Consider the following 17,217-nt stretch of genomic DNA (forward strand, 5'->3'; position numbering starts at 1 on the left):
GTTCGCCCCTCCTCGGCCGTGGGGCTGCGCCATGTGCCGTGGATTGTTTTTTTTTTTGGTTTGGGGTTTTTTTTAGGCGCTTTTTTTTTTTTAAAAATATATTATTATTATTATTTCCCCGTTTTCTGTGGGCAAAGGTGGTCGGGGTGATGCAGTGAGGTGGTTTCACGGGGATGGGGCGATGGGGTCCCGGGTGTTGCCGTCACGACGTGGGGCTGCATAGGGCGGGTATTGGGCTGGCAAGAGGCCAACCCTGCCAGGGAGCTGCACCGTCATGGTCTCCGACCCCTTGGCCAAAGCGTGTTGACAGGTGGTGTAATGGGGAGCCCAGCGGGTGCCTGGCTGGCTGGGTACTCCCTGGATGAAGGGGGGCGTGCTGGCGGGGTGCTGCGTACCCCGTGCCTGGACAGGGTGTCTGCAGAGGCCTGGAGTCTGCTACCCATGTCTTTTACACAGCTACCACCCAGCATGTCTTTTACACAGCTGTGCTGTCAAGAAGCTGTCCCATTCCTGTATTTGTAAAGAAGGCTTTAGGTAACATAATAGACTGTGAAATAACATGTATCCCTGTGCAGCAGCAGGAAGCCCAGAGAGGAGGCCATCTTGTGCAGCTGCAGGAGGACCGGAGAGGAGGCCATCTTGTGGCTGCCACACACAAGGGAAGGGATAGGGAGGAGTGACATAGCACTATAGCACCAGTTTACGTGGTCTGGGTTTGGGGGATGAGAGTTGTGTACCCTCACTACCAGAGGAGACTCTGTGTGGAAGTAAATACACAGCCAGGCTTTAGTAATGTCTGCAGGTTGCCCTTGAACGCAATGAAATTACGCACAGCGGGAAGGCATGTAGGAGCCATCTTCCCGCCTGTGTGGAAAGGCCAAGCCCTGCTGGTGGGAGCAGAGTGCTGCCAGATTTGCAGTGGGCGAGAGCACACCACTGAGGCACAGAGGCTCTTGGCCTTCAGCAAATGTCCAAGCCTGTGCAAGGTTTGGAAAGGAGATGACACTTTTGGTTTGTATTTACAAAGAAATGTCATCATCTGATACTTGCCTCATCTGTTGCTCGCTCCGCTTTTTAATAGCATCCTCCATATATGTGGCACAAAGCTAGAGGCCGTTTTACTCTTTTATAATTCTGCTATGTGATTGACTGCCTGAGTTGGTCAGTCCAGAGTGCAGGAACCCAGGCAAGATTAGACACAGTGGAGGAGATTCCTTCCTCACACCAATATAAAGTACATGTTATGTTATCAGGAAACATTTCCAGTAACTTTTTGCTGACCATTTGGGAACAAATGGCTGCTGTGGTGAGTGGCTTCAGCAACTTATCCTACCTGAACCAAAGGAATTGGGGAAGGATTCTTGGGCAAGTTTTGCCCTAGCACTCCAGGAGATTTTAGGCTGGTCGCAGCTGGTCAACTGCTAGGATATTTTGAGCTGAACACTGGAGTGAAAAAGGAGGGCTAAATATAGAAGAGAAACTGGGAAATAAGGAATAGAAGGTTTAAAAGGAGCTGCACATAGATAATGAGTGGCCGTTTTCACAGTTGTGCAGTTTCTGACCTGCCATACTCCCAGTGGTTTAGATTTACTGGGAACCCCAGTAAATTGCCCATTTCATTCTTGTGTGTATTTGGATTTTAATTTTTGATTAATGCTTAGAGGAACCCAAAATCTCATGAAGAAATTTAATTGCCTTAGTTTAACATGAGAATTTGTCTCCACTTCCTGGGCCAGGGGTTAAAAGACACTCAAAATAATATTTTTTTTCCAAACTTTGTTTTGCAGCTCCAATATTTTTCTGGTTTAGTAGTTGATGGGGAGGAGGAGCTGAATGGGTCCGTTCGAGAATTTTGTGATCCTTGCATTTGCCCTAATTTTCAATTTGATCTGGCAGATTTAGTCTTCTTACCCTAATCTCTTTGGTTCAATTAACAAAGTCTTAAAAGAAGTTGGTGTTGTGTGTGGGAAGCTTAACAGAATCTGCTCCACAGAGCCAGGCTAACCTGCCGAACACTACCGGGATTTCTTACTGGTAGGTGTAAAGTGAGTTACATGGTAGACGTATGTGGTAGAGCTAACCTGCTGTTTTGCCTTCTGTCCACGGCAAAGCCAGTGCGCCGAGTCCCTTTCTTTCACTCAAGTGCACTCCTGCATTTTAAGGAAAAGACTGACTGAAGTAATTGATTCTTCAGGTTTGACAGTGACTGCTGTGAAGGACTTTGGGGAGTGGAACTTGGAAGCTGGAGCACTGGTGCTTGCAGATGGAGGCCTATGTTGCATTGACGAGTTCAATAGTATCAAAGAACATGACAGAACCAGTATCCACGAAGCAATGGAGCAACAAACCATAAGTGTTGCAAAGGCAGGGTAAGTTGCATGTTAACATATGTGATAAAACAACGTAAGATGTTTCTCTCGTACTTAGAAGTTGGAGGGAGGGTTTGTCATGCTGATTAAATATATCTGTTTTCTTTGTTGTACTTACTAGTTTTGTTCTCAGCAGTATTCTGAAACTAGACGAGTCAAGATTTCAAAGGACAGTGGGCTGGGCCAGAGATTGAAAGCAATCAGAATAAATACATACCCTGTTGATTGCTGGGTTTTCAAGCTACCACTGTAGGCTAGGACACTTTCCTAAGAAGACTTAGTGTTCTTTTTCTTGTTCTTTGCTGCGAGTGGTCATAATAATCATATGTGAAATGAGGAACTTTGTCAATTTTTTTACTGGAACTCAGAAAGCAGGACTTTTTTTCTCCAAAATCCAGTAATACTGTACAGTAACAAAAAGAGACCAAGAGATTTCCAGGCTGCTGAATTTTATATGTTGGGCATGGCATAAGTATAAATTCCTGCTTAATTTCAGTTCCTTGCTTCCTTTCTCAAAGTAGTGTGTGTTCAAATCTGCTATTCCCCCCCACCGCCACTTTGATCTTTGAGCTCATATCTCATTCTGTCAGTCATATGCAGCTCTTGTCCAGGCCCAAATAATTTCCTGGCTGGTATTGCTGAAGTCTCTGCTGCTCAAAAGGCATCACCCTTTCTGCATTCCTCCTTGTCGCCTTCAACTCAGCTCTTGCTCCAATCACATCTTCTTGGCTCCTCTAACTGATCATATCCTTTCTTTATTCTGAGCATCTCCACTGAAGCTGTCTTTACCCTCTTTGGCAGACAGCAGACAAGTAATGTCACTCTCACCTGGCTGATTACTAGCCTTTGCCACTAATGCAGCTGGGGATAAATATTTGGAATCAACATGGTTCTACCTACTTAGTAAGATAATGACGTATTTTAGCCCGGTTCCTTGTTGCAGTTGGTTGGGTTTTGTAGACTCCAAAACACAGTTTGCTAACTTGCACATATAGCCTGAGTTGCTCTCTTTTAAGGACTACATGTAATGAGGATTTTTTGAGTAGTACATTAGCACAGGTAGGTTATGCACTTTGTTAATTTAAGGTCTTATTTTGGTGCATGGGAGATAGGTTTGGGGTTTTTTTCCCATTGGGTTTAAACTAATAGAAGATTTGTGATCTGTCCTCTCAGTTCCAGAAGAACTTTGGACAAGAGGCGGCAGTTACTCAGGAGCTGACTAGAAATAGCTCAGTGACAAACCAAAGTTAGAATACTTCTGCTGCTGCCTTAACTGAAAAGATTACATTTGGACTACTAGAATAAAAATAATCTCTCCCCACATCTACAAACACATGCCAGGATAGCATGGTTAAGAGAGGAAAATGGCTCTTTTCCTTGGAGAAACAGTTGATATGGCTGCCATCATTGTTTTGTTGGGTTCATATTCATAACATGTTTACACACACAGGAATAAAACATGTTTATATTACATATTATTCATGTTATTAACAACATTATTATTAAAATGTGAATTAAGCTAAAATGTTACTTTCCGTTGTAAAAAAAGTGTTTCTATACTGTATAAATCAGCAAAGTAATATTTATTTCTGAAAAGTTATGTTGTTTTTCACTATTTAAGGACCTAGCTGTATATAGAGGCTACTCATGGCAATATTGCTTAGTTACTTTTGCTATCCTGATCACTGTCTTTCTCTCTAGCTGCTATTCTCTGAGAAATGCTGCATATATAATATATATTAATACAATAATTGTGTATATTGTTTAGCTCTTATGGTATTTCAGAGTAAGATGTGCTCTTTATAACATAAAAATGCGATAACTTTTAGCACTTCGGAATCATTTCCCCTACCCAGTTTCATTCAACCATAACATTCCCCATACTTTTCTCTAGCTTGGTGTGCAAGCTTAATACAAGGACAACCATCCTGGCAGCAACAAACCCAAAAGGCCATTATGACCCTAATGAGTCTGTCTCTGTCAACATAGCTCTTGGCAGTCCCCTGTTGAGCAGATTTGACCTGGTCTTAGTATTGTTAGATACAAAGAACAAGGAATGGGACCGCATCATTTCATCTTTCATCTTGCAAAATAAAGGTAAGAGCAGCCTTTTTAAATTATAAGGTGTTTTTTTTTTTGTTTTGGGTTGTTTTTTGGTGTTTTTATTTCCCCACATTTCAGTTTAGTTTTGTATTCATGAGTCTTTCATATTAATCATTGCTTGCATTTTTGCTATGGTAGTTCCCTGTTGCCTACGTGGAGCTCTGTGCTCTGGAATTAAGGAAGGCAGTGTGATTTGATTTTAACCAGCCTCTTCTCCATCCACTTCAGGAACATGGCTTTGATCCCCAGTAGTGGTTAGAGGAAACTTCTTCAGCTAGCGTCCTTCCCTTCCCACAATGTTTCCCTGCAAAAAATGTTCAGAATATAGGAGGTACCTTTTGGCTCCTACAAAGTAGGTATAAGAGCAGCCTTTTTAAATTATAAGGTGTTTTTTTTTTTGTTTTGGGTTGTTTTTTGGTGTTTTTATTTCCCCACATTTCAGTTTAGTTTTGTATTCATGAGTCTTTCATATTAATCATTGCGTGCATTTTTGCTATGGTAGTTCCCTGCAGTATGGTTGTTTTTCAGGTAGGAATAAGATAGAGATCACTAATTAATTAATAGGTGTGAGCTGAGAATGCTGTAAGTTTAATCTATGATGATTTAGAAGAGATTTTGGCACAAATTGCTCAGCAAGTGGATAGTTTCCATCTTGCGCCTTTACATTGCTTGGTATGCAGATCCTACATACCATGCAATTGTACATGTTGTTAATGGGAAACTTAATTCAGACAGAACAAATCTGAGCTCCATGTGCTGCAGGGCTCAAAGAATGAACGATACTGTTGCCTACGTGGAGCTCTGTGCTCTGGAATTAAGGAAGACAGTGTGATTTGATTTTAACCAGCCTCTTCTCCATCCACTTCAGGAACATGGCTTTGATCCCCAGTAGTGGTTAGAGGAAACTTCTTCAGCTAGCGTCCTTCCCTTCCCACAATGTTTCCCTGCAAAAAATGTTCAGAATATAGGAGGTACCTTTTGGCTCCTACAAAGTAGGTAAAATGGCCAGAGGAGGTACATACATTCATGGAGCATTTTACATTTTAAGGAATACTAGAGCACTTCGTAGTCACTGTACCATCTGGTGGGCAGTGAGTCTGACAGCAGTTGTGTTGAAATTACTGGAGGCTTTACTGTGGATTTTGATAGAGGAGGAATTGGATGGTATGTAAAATTCCACACTGGAATTTGATGAAATCCTTGAGGACTAGTGTACAGAGAACCCAGTATGGCCCAAAAATACAGTAATATGTCTTTTATAGTCACCTATCTATTTAACAGGAATTCTTGGGAAAAAGCTTGATGTCTGTTGTTGCAGAATTACTGACTAGGCAGTTGTTATGCAGGTTGCCCAAGCAAATCAGAAAAGCTCTGGAGCATGGAAAAGATGAAAACCTACTTCTGCCTTGTAAAAAGTATACAGCCAAAATTGTCTGATGAGAGCAACCTGATCCTTGTACGCTACTATCAAATGCAGCGTCAGAGCGACTGCAGAAATGCTGCCCGAACTACCATTCGCTTATTAGAGAGTTTGATACGCCTTGCAGAAGGTAAGGCCATGGCGATTTTATTTTTAGGTTAACAATTAACCTTTATAAAATGAACAGATCAGGAGTATAATTATAGCCAGTTAGCTGAGTAGCAGCTTTTCCATAGAGGTAGGGATAGGTGATTCTTGTATCGTTTTATCTTCCTAATCCAAAGAGGCTTAGGGTTGGAGATTTTGAATGTGGGAAAGGGTGTTACATTTAGATTATCAATTTTTTTTTTAATTTTGCTGTTCTCACACCCATAAACTAAAACCACTGGAAGAAATCACATTCAAGAGAAAAATCTCAGAAGTGATGTGTCTTTATGAAAAGCAATCTCAGGATTTACTTGACTTCATTTGAGTCCTGGTTTGCCATCTACTCAGCCTGAGGAAAGGTGTTAAGTATTTGCTTCTATCATAAAATTATGTAATATCAAAAAATAACACATTTTTCTTTCTTTAAGTATGAATAATCAAGTCTGTATTTTGCAATACAGCTTCAATGTTTCCAACTCCCAAGTTCGAATCATATTTCATTTATAAGAACAAAACCAAAGGAAGCAGTAGGTCTCTGTCTTAACGTGAATTTGTTTTATAAAATGGCATATCAAATATTTTCAGGATGAATTTAAAGGAATGTACTGTATTTTTGTGTAACAATCATAAATAGTCTTTATGCTTTTCTGTGCTGGTCAGCAGTGTGGTGCTTCCTGCATCAGATGTTTATATTTTGTTCTCCATTTTGGGGGGAAAATTATTTAAGCGAAAGCCATTCCTAACTTTTAGGGATCCACATGTTGTTTTCACATTCAGTGTTTCTTAATGCATTCACACGATTGGGGCTCTTAGTAGCATTTCTTTCTTTCAAAGCATTATATAGATGGTATTAATTAACTTGCGTTTCTCTTGCTGAGTAAGAACTGTGTTTGTTTCCACAGCCAATTAGGAGGAGAGCTTCATGTGGTAAATTATTTGCATTCTATCCATTTACAAAAAGCAGTTTTGTTTTGCTGGCTTAATAAAGGGAAGGAAGAAAAAATAAAGCTGTTGTAGAGAAAAGCATTTTAAATAATACTAAATTTGTGACACAGATCAGTTGGAGGAAATCAAATCTTTTATGATCTGTGATGAAAATTAGACTTAATTTTTTACTTTATGATGATGACACATACCATTTTTTAACTCTAGCATTTTGAGCATCTTTATTCGAACTGTCACTGTAACTGTAATCTGGAAGTCACAGTACATTCTTTACCGGTAAAACTAAGCCTTCCAATTCCTGTTGAAACTAACACTGAAAGGATTATATTCATGTCTAAGTTACGCCTATACATGAGTGTTTAAAGAGCTGAAGAAATTTGAAGAAGTACCCTGTCTCTTCTAGTACAAAAAAATGTTTTTTTACTTTGGTAACGCTTGTTTTCAATGGCCATTTATTTTGATAGCTCATGCCCGGTTGATGTTTAGGGATACTGTGACTTTGGAAGATGCTGTAACTGTGGTATCAGTGATGGAATCTTCTATGCAGGTAAGATTTCTTGCAGATCTTGACATTGGTGCAATACCACATTTAAGGGATTCAGTTTATCATGTAGATATATGCCAGCTCCCTTCATCTCTTGCAAGAGGATTTCATGGACTCATGGAAAGTAGGTCATCAGAGATCGTGACAAGTCATTTTTAGTCCATCTTGATTATTAAAATCCTTAAACAGAGATACTGAGAAGTCTGGATTGGTGATAAAGGCTTGGTACCTTTTTCTTCATAGACTTTGCAATGTAAGTGAAGTTTTGGCATGCTTTTGACTTTTGGTAACCTACATTTAAAGACCTTTTGAGTCAGAAATTGTGTCTATATTACTGTGTTTAATAGCCTCTGATGGGTTTTTCTTCCATGATGTTATCTTATCATTCATTAACTAGGTATGAGAGAATGAAATTTTTTTGGAGCAAGTTTCAAACAGTTCCCAAGAGCTACCCTATGTATTGCCATTAGATTATTTTAAAATATGTTGGTGGTGATACTAAAACTCAGAACTTTTAGAAAACTAATTTTACTCTGAGAAACCTTAAAAGTCCAAAACTTTGGTTGCACTGAAAATTGTGCATTCCATTTATCACATGGATTTGTGTAATGTTTCTATGTAAAAAGGCATTTAAAAATGCGGAAGGCCAGATTTTAGTTTACTGTAACATTATCAGGATGTTGAATGTAAAGAAAAATCAACACATTTAGAATTAATAAAAGGAATGTGAATCTGATAGAGGCTTTTTAAATGGAAATGTGAAAAATAACATAGACGCTGTTACTTCAGATAGAATATTTTTAAGAGATAAATCTTCATGCCTTGGAGTAGCAAAAAAAAATACCATAAGCAGATTATCCAAAGTTTTACGCATGGGAGTTTTTAGTATGTCTGAAACATTTGGGTTTGGCTCTGCCAGAGATGGTCTACTCCACTGCACAGATGACTGATGTGATCCAAAATGACATTTCCTGCATTTCTGTATAGGTTGATATGAATATGTTAAAATTAAAACCATTTTATATAGCACCTGTTAGCTCAATGGACCTTAAAGACCTTTGCAGGAATAGATATGCTCCTTTTTTGTAGATAAAGCTCTTCAGGATATATGCACAAAGTCACATATGGCAGGTAGGCACTTGTGATCTCCCTTGGTTTTTCAATGAGGGTTGAGAGACTAATTGCAGTTTGTGCCATGGATAATCTACTGCATAGTGTAGCAAATGGAATTTGTCTCAAAAATACTACAGGGCCTGACCTTATTAAGTAGCAAAAGATTATTTCGCTGTCTGCTGCAATCCATCTTGCACTGTTTTGAAGAGCTCAGCTTTTCAATGACAGCACTGCATCTAATTTAAAATAAGAAGCTGTACTAATGTATCCAATTGAAGCAGCAGAAGATATCACGTAAGTGTTCATTAACTGTAATTAAACCTGTAATTAACTAGATGGGAATTTGATGGGGCAGTGGTTTCAAAGCAATATGGTTTTGGATATAAGAAATCTGAAATACTCAATTTTTTTTCATAACAGAACAAAAAGTGTAATGCATGTATATAATAATAATGAATGTGTATTGTCATCTGTGTGTCTCTCTACCTCATCAGCACGAAAAAATGTAAAATAATTGTTTTAACTGTGGGTTGCTTTTTCATATTTATACAGCCCTGCCCTCAAGGGCTGCAGTTTGCATAACAGGCATCTATCTAATAAGAGTCAGTGAGAAATTTGCCAGAAATATGACTGCAGAAGACTACCTGGGAGTAGTTGGTATGCTCATCATATTTGCTCCACTCTTCACTTCTTATGAGCAAGTAGGCAGACGTGTTCATTTTTGCTAGGAATCTGCAAATTTGAGATCTGCTATTTAAGGGCAAATTTTACTTTCCTCCTGGAAACTATAAATGAATCACTGAAACAGTTTCTTTTGGAAGGAAGTGATTTATTTGTTTTATTTAAAAATTAGAAGTAACATGCAAAAGTTTGTTTTCAGAAATTGAGTCTTTCTTGAGAAGAAAAAAAAATTATGTATATTTACGTCCTGTGTTCCTACCTAATTGTTAGTCTATAGATTGAGGTTGTAATTGGGAAGTATCAGTGTCATTCTTGAATTACTGGCTGCCACCTCTCAGCTCAGCAAACTCTGTCTTCAACACTGTCTTTGTAACTTCTACAAAAAGTCCTATTCTTGCCATTATAAAATCAAAGTTCACAGTTCTCAGGTCAGTGTTCAGATATTTCTTGGGAGCCCTCTTGGGAAGGAGGACTACCACATTTTCATCTCCAACCTAGTCCATTGCCAAGGGCGGTTGTTGGTTTTGTCCTCTAATTCACCCTTATTTTTCTCTTTCCTGCTTTGTCCTGGGGATATTCTAATCCCCCCGGCTTGATCTTTTCTTTGCCTCATTTCCTCTTCATTAACATTTTCTCTCGCTTTCTCTTGGTCATGTTTTCATCCTTGTTTTATTCCCTTTCCAATCCCTGTTCTTTTACTCCCTTTTTACAGTTTGTCTTCCCATCCTTAGGCCCTTTTACACCCTTCCTTTCTGTTAACTTTACCTGTAATACTTTCTTTTTTCTCTCTGTGTTCTAGATCCTCTGCCCTCAGTTCCACAGCATGTGGATTTGTCATATGCCTACCTTCCTCTACTCAAAATCGTATCTCAAGAGTCTCAGAGGGGCAGATATCTCAGAGACATAAGCACCAGCACAGGAGTGAAACTTCATCGATATCTTAAATTCAGTCCCAACCCACTTAGAATTTCACACACACACACACAGAGAAGAACATTTGAAAGAAACTCATTGTGATGGCCAAGTAAAGCACTGGAAACTCAGTGAGGACAAGACGTAATTGTACCCCTTGGTTATATATCTCAAGATATATAATCATGTATTCCTTTTTTTTCCATTGAATCCTTAGGTCACAGGTTGACAGGACTCAAGACAAAAGCAGCTATCCTTTGTCAGTGTTTTGATCAGTGTTTTGTTTATTACCTGCTGTTCTAAAGTTAGAATTCTCAATTTCTTCATGTTTTTTTTCTGTGGAATTCATCTCCAGTATATTTGAGTATTTCAGAAATATCAATTCACTTATCTTCACACAGTCCTTGTGAAGTGATGGCATGGTGCTACTCCTGTTCTGTAGTCTGGATCTGAGTTATGCACGATCCAGAATAAATTGTCCACTGGAGCATACCCCATGAGGGCCCCCGTTTCAGAGTAGTAGCACTTCAAGTGTTTGAGCACATTTCCCATTGACTGCAATTTCCTTCTGTGCACACACCACATCAGGATCCCAATTACAGATTTAGTGCCTTTCAAAACCTTTGCTTAACTGGCTCATTATGAATCACAAGAACTGGAGTTAGCATCAGAGATAGGATCTAGTTCTCTGTGGCTGCTTTTAATTGTCCTAACCAAGACACTGGACTTTTCTTTCTACAATCCCTGCCTCATTAACTATGAACCTTCCAGTCCTTGAAACAAATACAGCAGAGAGGTTCTGCGACGTTTTCCATGACTACAGACTAATGCTCCTATGTGGAACAGATCTGTCATGTTCCTGAAATGATATGTGAAAAAAAACCCCAAGTGATAACTTCAGTGGGATGCATTAATGTTTGGGTTTTTTTTTTTTCCAAAAAGCAATTAACTACAGAGCTATTCTAGATTATTTGTTGTGGAACAAATCACTTTGCGCAGATGCTGTGTTCCTAATAAAAACTACTTCATTTTCACAAGGCACAGCAAAACTGTCCCATATTAAAATCACTTGCTCTCTGGAATTATTCATGAAGAGTTAGGTACTCTTAAAGAGCAGCTATTCAGGGATACTTTTGCCAGTCAATTGACCCTGTGTTAACAAGCCTTAATACCCAGGTCTTTCTATTTAAATAATTAGGCAAAGCTAATGAAAACTTTTAGCAGTTAGAACTTCTTCAGTTATAAAAGTTACTCACATGGGCAGAATTTTTACAAGGCATTTGGAAAACTTCTTTAATGCTAATTTCCATTTTTAGTCATGATGTCCTCAAGCCTTGGGTGGACTTTCAGGTTTTTTGGATAAATAAAAATAAACTAGTAGGAGTAAACTGCAGGCTTGGTCATATAATTGCTTTATGTGTATGAACAACTTTGCCTGTGTGAGTAGACCTAATAGGATTATTTGCGTGAATAAAGTTACTCAGTAAATATTTGCTTAAGCTTTAAAATATCTAAGGAACAATTTTGTATAAAATTGTCTCTGATATTTAAATTTGGTGCTGAATAGTAAAGATAGCTTGCTTTTTTTTTAAATCTCTTTCGTGACATAGGGGGGTGCACTTCTTGGAGGTATCAATGCTTTACACACCTCGTTTCCAGAAAATCCAATGGCACAGTACCGAACACAGTGTGAACTCATATTGGAGCGACTGGATCTGCAAGATCTTCTGCACAAAGAGCTACAAAGACTTGACAGGTTATAATATGCAAAGTAACAAAATAATTCAATAGTGAAAAAAGATTGTTTGACAATAATATCTGGAGAGGGTCTAAAAATAGAATCTGACATTGGGAATGGACTTGTTCTTTAGAGGACATGGATAAGCAGGGAGATTCTTTTAAAATAGCACTCTGAGATCATCACAAGATCATTTCTTCCCCTGGGTTATGGAATTTACAAAGAATTTAAGAACATTTTAATCAGCTCTCAACTCATATCTCATTTCTGTGTTCAGATAAGTTTCAGCAGAGCTTTGTAGGGTCAAAATGCCAGATTCTGTAGCTGAGCAAGTAATTTTATTTAACCTTTTATTACTTACTTGGTAAAATACAGCAGATTTTGCTTCATATTTTTTAAGCCTTTTTTTGTGTTGGTCTTGTCAGGATCATTCCCTTTCTGTTAAGGGAAAATATAAGCCTGAATCAAAGTTCGGTTCTTTCAGGTGATTTTTCTTTTTTTACACACTGGAATTTTCACTGTCTTGTCTCTAATTTTCAGCTCACTGCAATAATCTTTGGAAATTCTATTTGCTGTTATTAATAGAAAACTTCTAATGTACTGAGGCTGAGAGGAAAACACTAGGATTGGAAGGAAATAAAATAAAAAAACCCCCACATTTGTTTCCTGGAATGAGATTAGGCTCTAAAGAAACCCTTACTTTCTTCTTGTTAAAGGAAGATTAAAGATTAATGTTATCAAAGCTAATGGAATAAGAACAGCTGGAAGATACACTTTTTCCTTTAAATATTTTTCAGACTTACTTTGTAACTCATAGTAAGGACATCTTAAATAACCACAGAGGCAATAAAAGCAGGTGAAAGTGGGGTATCTCCAACAGACAGACAAAAGCTAGTTTTAAAACAGAGGTGTTCATAAGGGATGATAGAAACATAGGATGGATTGGGAGATCAAATACAAAGACAGGATCAGGTCTGTGTTTGACCTTCCTGGCAGGGGCTTGTGTTATCTGCTCAGAAGACCTTGTAATGAAGAGGATTTTCCATTGCCATTGCTTAGTCTGTTCCATTATTGCTCATCCTAACGCTCATAAAGGTTTTCCCAATATCCTACTGAATGCCCTATGTTGCAAATTAAGCTGATTTCTTCTTCCCCGTCTTAAGCAGCTTAGAGAATACTAAACAAATGTCCTCTTTAAAACAACCTATTCTGTATTAGAAGACTTGTCCCATGCATCCTCCCTAAACTATATTTCAATAAAACAAGCATCTATCTTTCAGCCCTTCTTGAAGAGTCACATAATTTCTGCTACTTTCCATGAAAATTTTAAGAATAAGCATATTAGTAAATAATGATGGTAATGATTTTAAAACGTGAATGTCAATATAGTGTTTTCTCTCTCATGTAGCAGAGGAACTGTTTGTAATGCTTAGGGATCATTTCACCTACCCTAGTGCAGTCACTTTTGGGATGCAATGTGGCTGCTCTTCACTCGTGGTTAGAATCACTATTTAGCAAAAAGTACAATGCTATCTCCCTTGGAAATTATGTGTTTAGGTACAATAGTCAGAATATGAGCTATACTGAGATTGGAGGGAACCCTCATTCTAGCACCTCTGTTGTTTTGGAGGGCCCTGAGAATATTAATAGCCACAGACAGCGACAATTAAGATCTGAGATGCTTTCACTGTATCAAGTGGAGGTTTTGACATGTTGAGTCTATAGTGATTGTGAGAGGAAACCACCAGCAACCACTATTCCACGTAATACCTAGATTTTCCATTCTGATAACTCATTTGAGCCTTTGCCTTGCTCAGGATAAAATCTAATGAGGCTCCTGTTCTAGAAGATAATGTAATGAGAATGAGAATATGTAATCCCTAAGGGACTCTAGCAATGACTGTAAGTAGTGCAAAGCTGTTTGGGGTTGTTTTTTTTTCTGTTTGGTTTCCCAAGGAAATGAAGTTTACGTGGTTGCTTTCTCTGTCCATCTGCCTGTCTTCTACTGGGGACACTAAATTCCGCCACTTACTGTAGAAGGTGCTGAAAGATCACAGACTGCAACACCAGCTTTCAGAGCTATATGTGAAACTTAGTAATGCACTTTTGTGACATACATTATCTGTAGCTTTTCACCATTCATACATATTAAGCATCACTATGCAATAAAGAAACAAAACAAAAAAAAAAGAAAAACAAATGACTATTGCTTAATTCTTTTTCATTCCATAGATTACAAAAGGAAAATTCATGCCAGCTGCAGCCTGAAGCCACAAGTTTCAGTACTACTACAAGATGCTTAGACAGGGCTATGTTTGAGCAATCAAAGCAAATGCATCAGTCAGAGCCTTCAAATCAACAAGAGAATAACTCCAGGCCACAGCCGCCTTTGCCTGAAGACAGCTGTGAAGGGCATACACAACTAGAACCCCCATGCACCCCAGTACATGGCAATAACAAAAACACAAAACACTTGATTAAACATAGTAACAGAGGTCATGATGGCAGCCTGGCATGGTTTGACAGCCTGGAAGAGAGCAATACTGATGCTGAAGAAACTTTTCAGAAAAAGTCTCCAGTGCCCAAGATGTCTCCAAATGACTTGGCTTCAAAAGCCCCATGTAAAACATCCTGTTCTGAAGAACGAACTGCTTCAATATCAAGGAAGGGAAATGGAACAGAGTCACTAGCAACTGTGAATCTACATGCTCCTTTGGAACAGGACAAAGTTTCCAAGATAAGCAGGAAAAGGACTGAAGAACACAACTGTTCTTCAGAAGCAAATATTCAAGACTCAGCATCACCAAGTGCTAGTGTGCAGGATTCAGTTATTACACAGCGGGTTTCTAAACGCTGGCAAAGACTGCACACAGAAAAATCACATGGATTCTTTACAAGTACACAGGACCCCGAGGCAAAGACCCTTCCTTCAGTATTACCTGCGTCTGGCCTGCCAGATCTTTCAAGTGATGCAGATTCTGTGCTAGGGGAGGAAAAGAACAGCATATCTGTAGCAGCAAAAACTGCAACAATTTGCATGAGGAAAAGAAGTAAAGGTCAAGTAGTGAAGGAAACAAAGGTAGTAAGTTCCCATGAGCCAGAAATCCTTGACAGTGAAAGTCCTCCAGCAGCTAAACTAGCTAAATTTTCTTTCAGACCAAGGACAAAACTTGATCATTCTTCAGAGGAGAAAAATGAAGAATTTTCTCTTTTTCGGAGTGAAACTATTTTTAAGCCTGGAGAGCAGCTCCAGGGAGAGCAACTGCCAGAAGAATGCTACCCCCCTGAGAAGCGCAAGATGACATTGACTCGCTTAGGAAAAAATAGTTTGAAAAAACGATCAATTGATAATAAAGGGGGAGAAGAGCAACAAAGTGAGGCCTTAGGCAAAGAGATTGGAGGAAGTGCAACAATACACCCTGATGTCAGTTTCGATGCTGCGTCATCTCCACCCACTGACAAGAAAAGGGAGGGAGAGGAGAAGCTTGGTGGCCCAAGCATAGGGAAGGTGCGCCTCAGCACATTAGCCAAACTGTCGACATTCTCCTTTGCATCACGTCCTGAGTCAAAATTGGAAACCTCACCTACCATTAAGATTGACACTAACAAGGAAAGCCATAGTCCATTGCTGAAGGTGCATGTGAGCAATCCTAGCAGAAGGAAGAGTTTTGCTCTGGGAAATGCTAGTAAAGCCAGTGTGGTCACACAGAAATCTCTCTTCTCCGTAGCAGAGCTAGATGATGCTACATTAGATTTTGATTGGGATGAAGAGGTTAGGAAAAATGCAAACATGTAAGGTGTGTATCCTCTAAATTACTTATGTATCCGTAGTTCGCAAAGCTTTTAAAAACAATCATCCTGGACGTCTGTTGATGCCAATGAACATACTTTCTTCAAGGGCTGTATACTCTACATAACCTAAGGACTGCATATACTGCAGATCTGATGTAGCTTTTACTTTTCTAAACTCTTCCCAAGACTGCTTGATCAGTTGACTGGTTTGATTGACCTGATGTAACCTGAAGACTTGTATGGTTATGTTCATCTATCCAAAGTATAGTGAATCGTGCAGAAGAGCAGGCTTAATTGACTGTTACCCTTTATTTCATGTAATGGTTAGAACTGTATGTGATTCAGATTGTCCTTTCAAATGGCTGTGCCACTTTAGAAAAATTATGATGCTAAAGCTATGCCATTATATTTTGTTCATCTATGCATGCTGTTTGTCTCAGCGTAGTTAGCAATATTGTGATTTTTCATCATGCTATGGTAAGTATTTCTGTATTATCAGTATCATGACAATTTTGCTGCATCTCTGATAACCATGCTCCTTATCACATTGCTGACGTTAAAGATTTGGATCGAGAGCTTTTTGGTTTTCTGGTTTTTTTTAATTTCAATGTTAAATACACTGGTTCAGGTATATGTGTCTGTATTCTGGGTCATTTTATCCAAACCCAACTTTGTAATGAACACACAGTTCTCAAATTTCAGGTGATTGAATGGGAGTCCTCAGTAACCAGGGTAACTTTAATGCAGGCATTAAGCCCTGGCATATAAGCTACACTTCAAATCTAGCAGCATGGTGAAGAGCTACCCTAGTGTAGCTTCGTTCTGACTCGGATAATGTTTATTTGACTGTTTTAATTATGATTAGAGTTTTACTGCGTCTGATATGCAGTTCATCTTCTGTAGCATGCTGCATCCTATGTCATTCATTTGTCTAATGGGAAATTAATCTACTAATGCATTACATGTTTACAGAGAAAGGTAAGCCTTAAATTTCTTTCAGTGACTTGCCTGCCATGTTTCTTCTGTATTTGAATTCTCCACAGAATATTCTTGTTATTACCTGCAAGGTAAACAGGGAATGGAGTGGTTGCTTACAGCACAGTAAATCCTTTGAGAGGCTTGCTAGCACAAAGAAGATCTGATTCTCTCTTGATTTGCTTAAATTTAGAAGTAGCTCCCTTGAAACCAAGTGAGTTAAAATACTGCAAAATTTCAGAGGATGAAGAAGTGTGAGGCCCAAGTACTGTGGTGTGGTACACTGAAATCATGAAAACAGTAATCATAGTAGTTGGCTTACTGTTAAGAGCTTGGGAAAATGACAAAAACATTACTGTCCAGACTGATTGTGTGGTAGTTCCTCCACTGGAAACATCACGTCAATCAAAAGAAGTGGAATTTATCCACCTCCCTCTGGGAGCACAGGGCCACCCCTTCCTGTTCCTTCTCACAAACA

General features: G+C 38.9%; 1 protein-coding gene across 1 annotated transcript in view; it reads left to right on the plus strand.

The window, feature by feature from the left end:
- MCM9 (minichromosome maintenance complex component 9) overlaps positions 1-15,768 on the plus strand; it is a 46,899-nt gene extending 31,131 nt beyond the window's left edge. The window contains 6 exon segments of the mRNA XM_009883195.1: positions 2,195-2,369; positions 4,264-4,466; positions 5,819-6,022; positions 7,449-7,531; positions 11,845-11,990; positions 14,205-15,768. Of these exon segments, the coding sequence (XP_009881497.1) occupies positions 2,195-2,369; positions 4,264-4,466; positions 5,819-6,022; positions 7,449-7,531; positions 11,845-11,990; positions 14,205-15,768 (2,375 nt within the window).
- The last annotated feature ends 1,449 nt before the right edge of the window (positions 15,769-17,217 follow it).

Source organism: Charadrius vociferus, unplaced genomic scaffold, assembly GCF_000708025.1.
Source record: "Charadrius vociferus isolate BGI_N301 unplaced genomic scaffold, ASM70802v2 scaffold230, whole genome shotgun sequence".
Taxonomy (NCBI): domain Eukaryota; kingdom Metazoa; phylum Chordata; class Aves; order Charadriiformes; family Charadriidae; genus Charadrius; species Charadrius vociferus.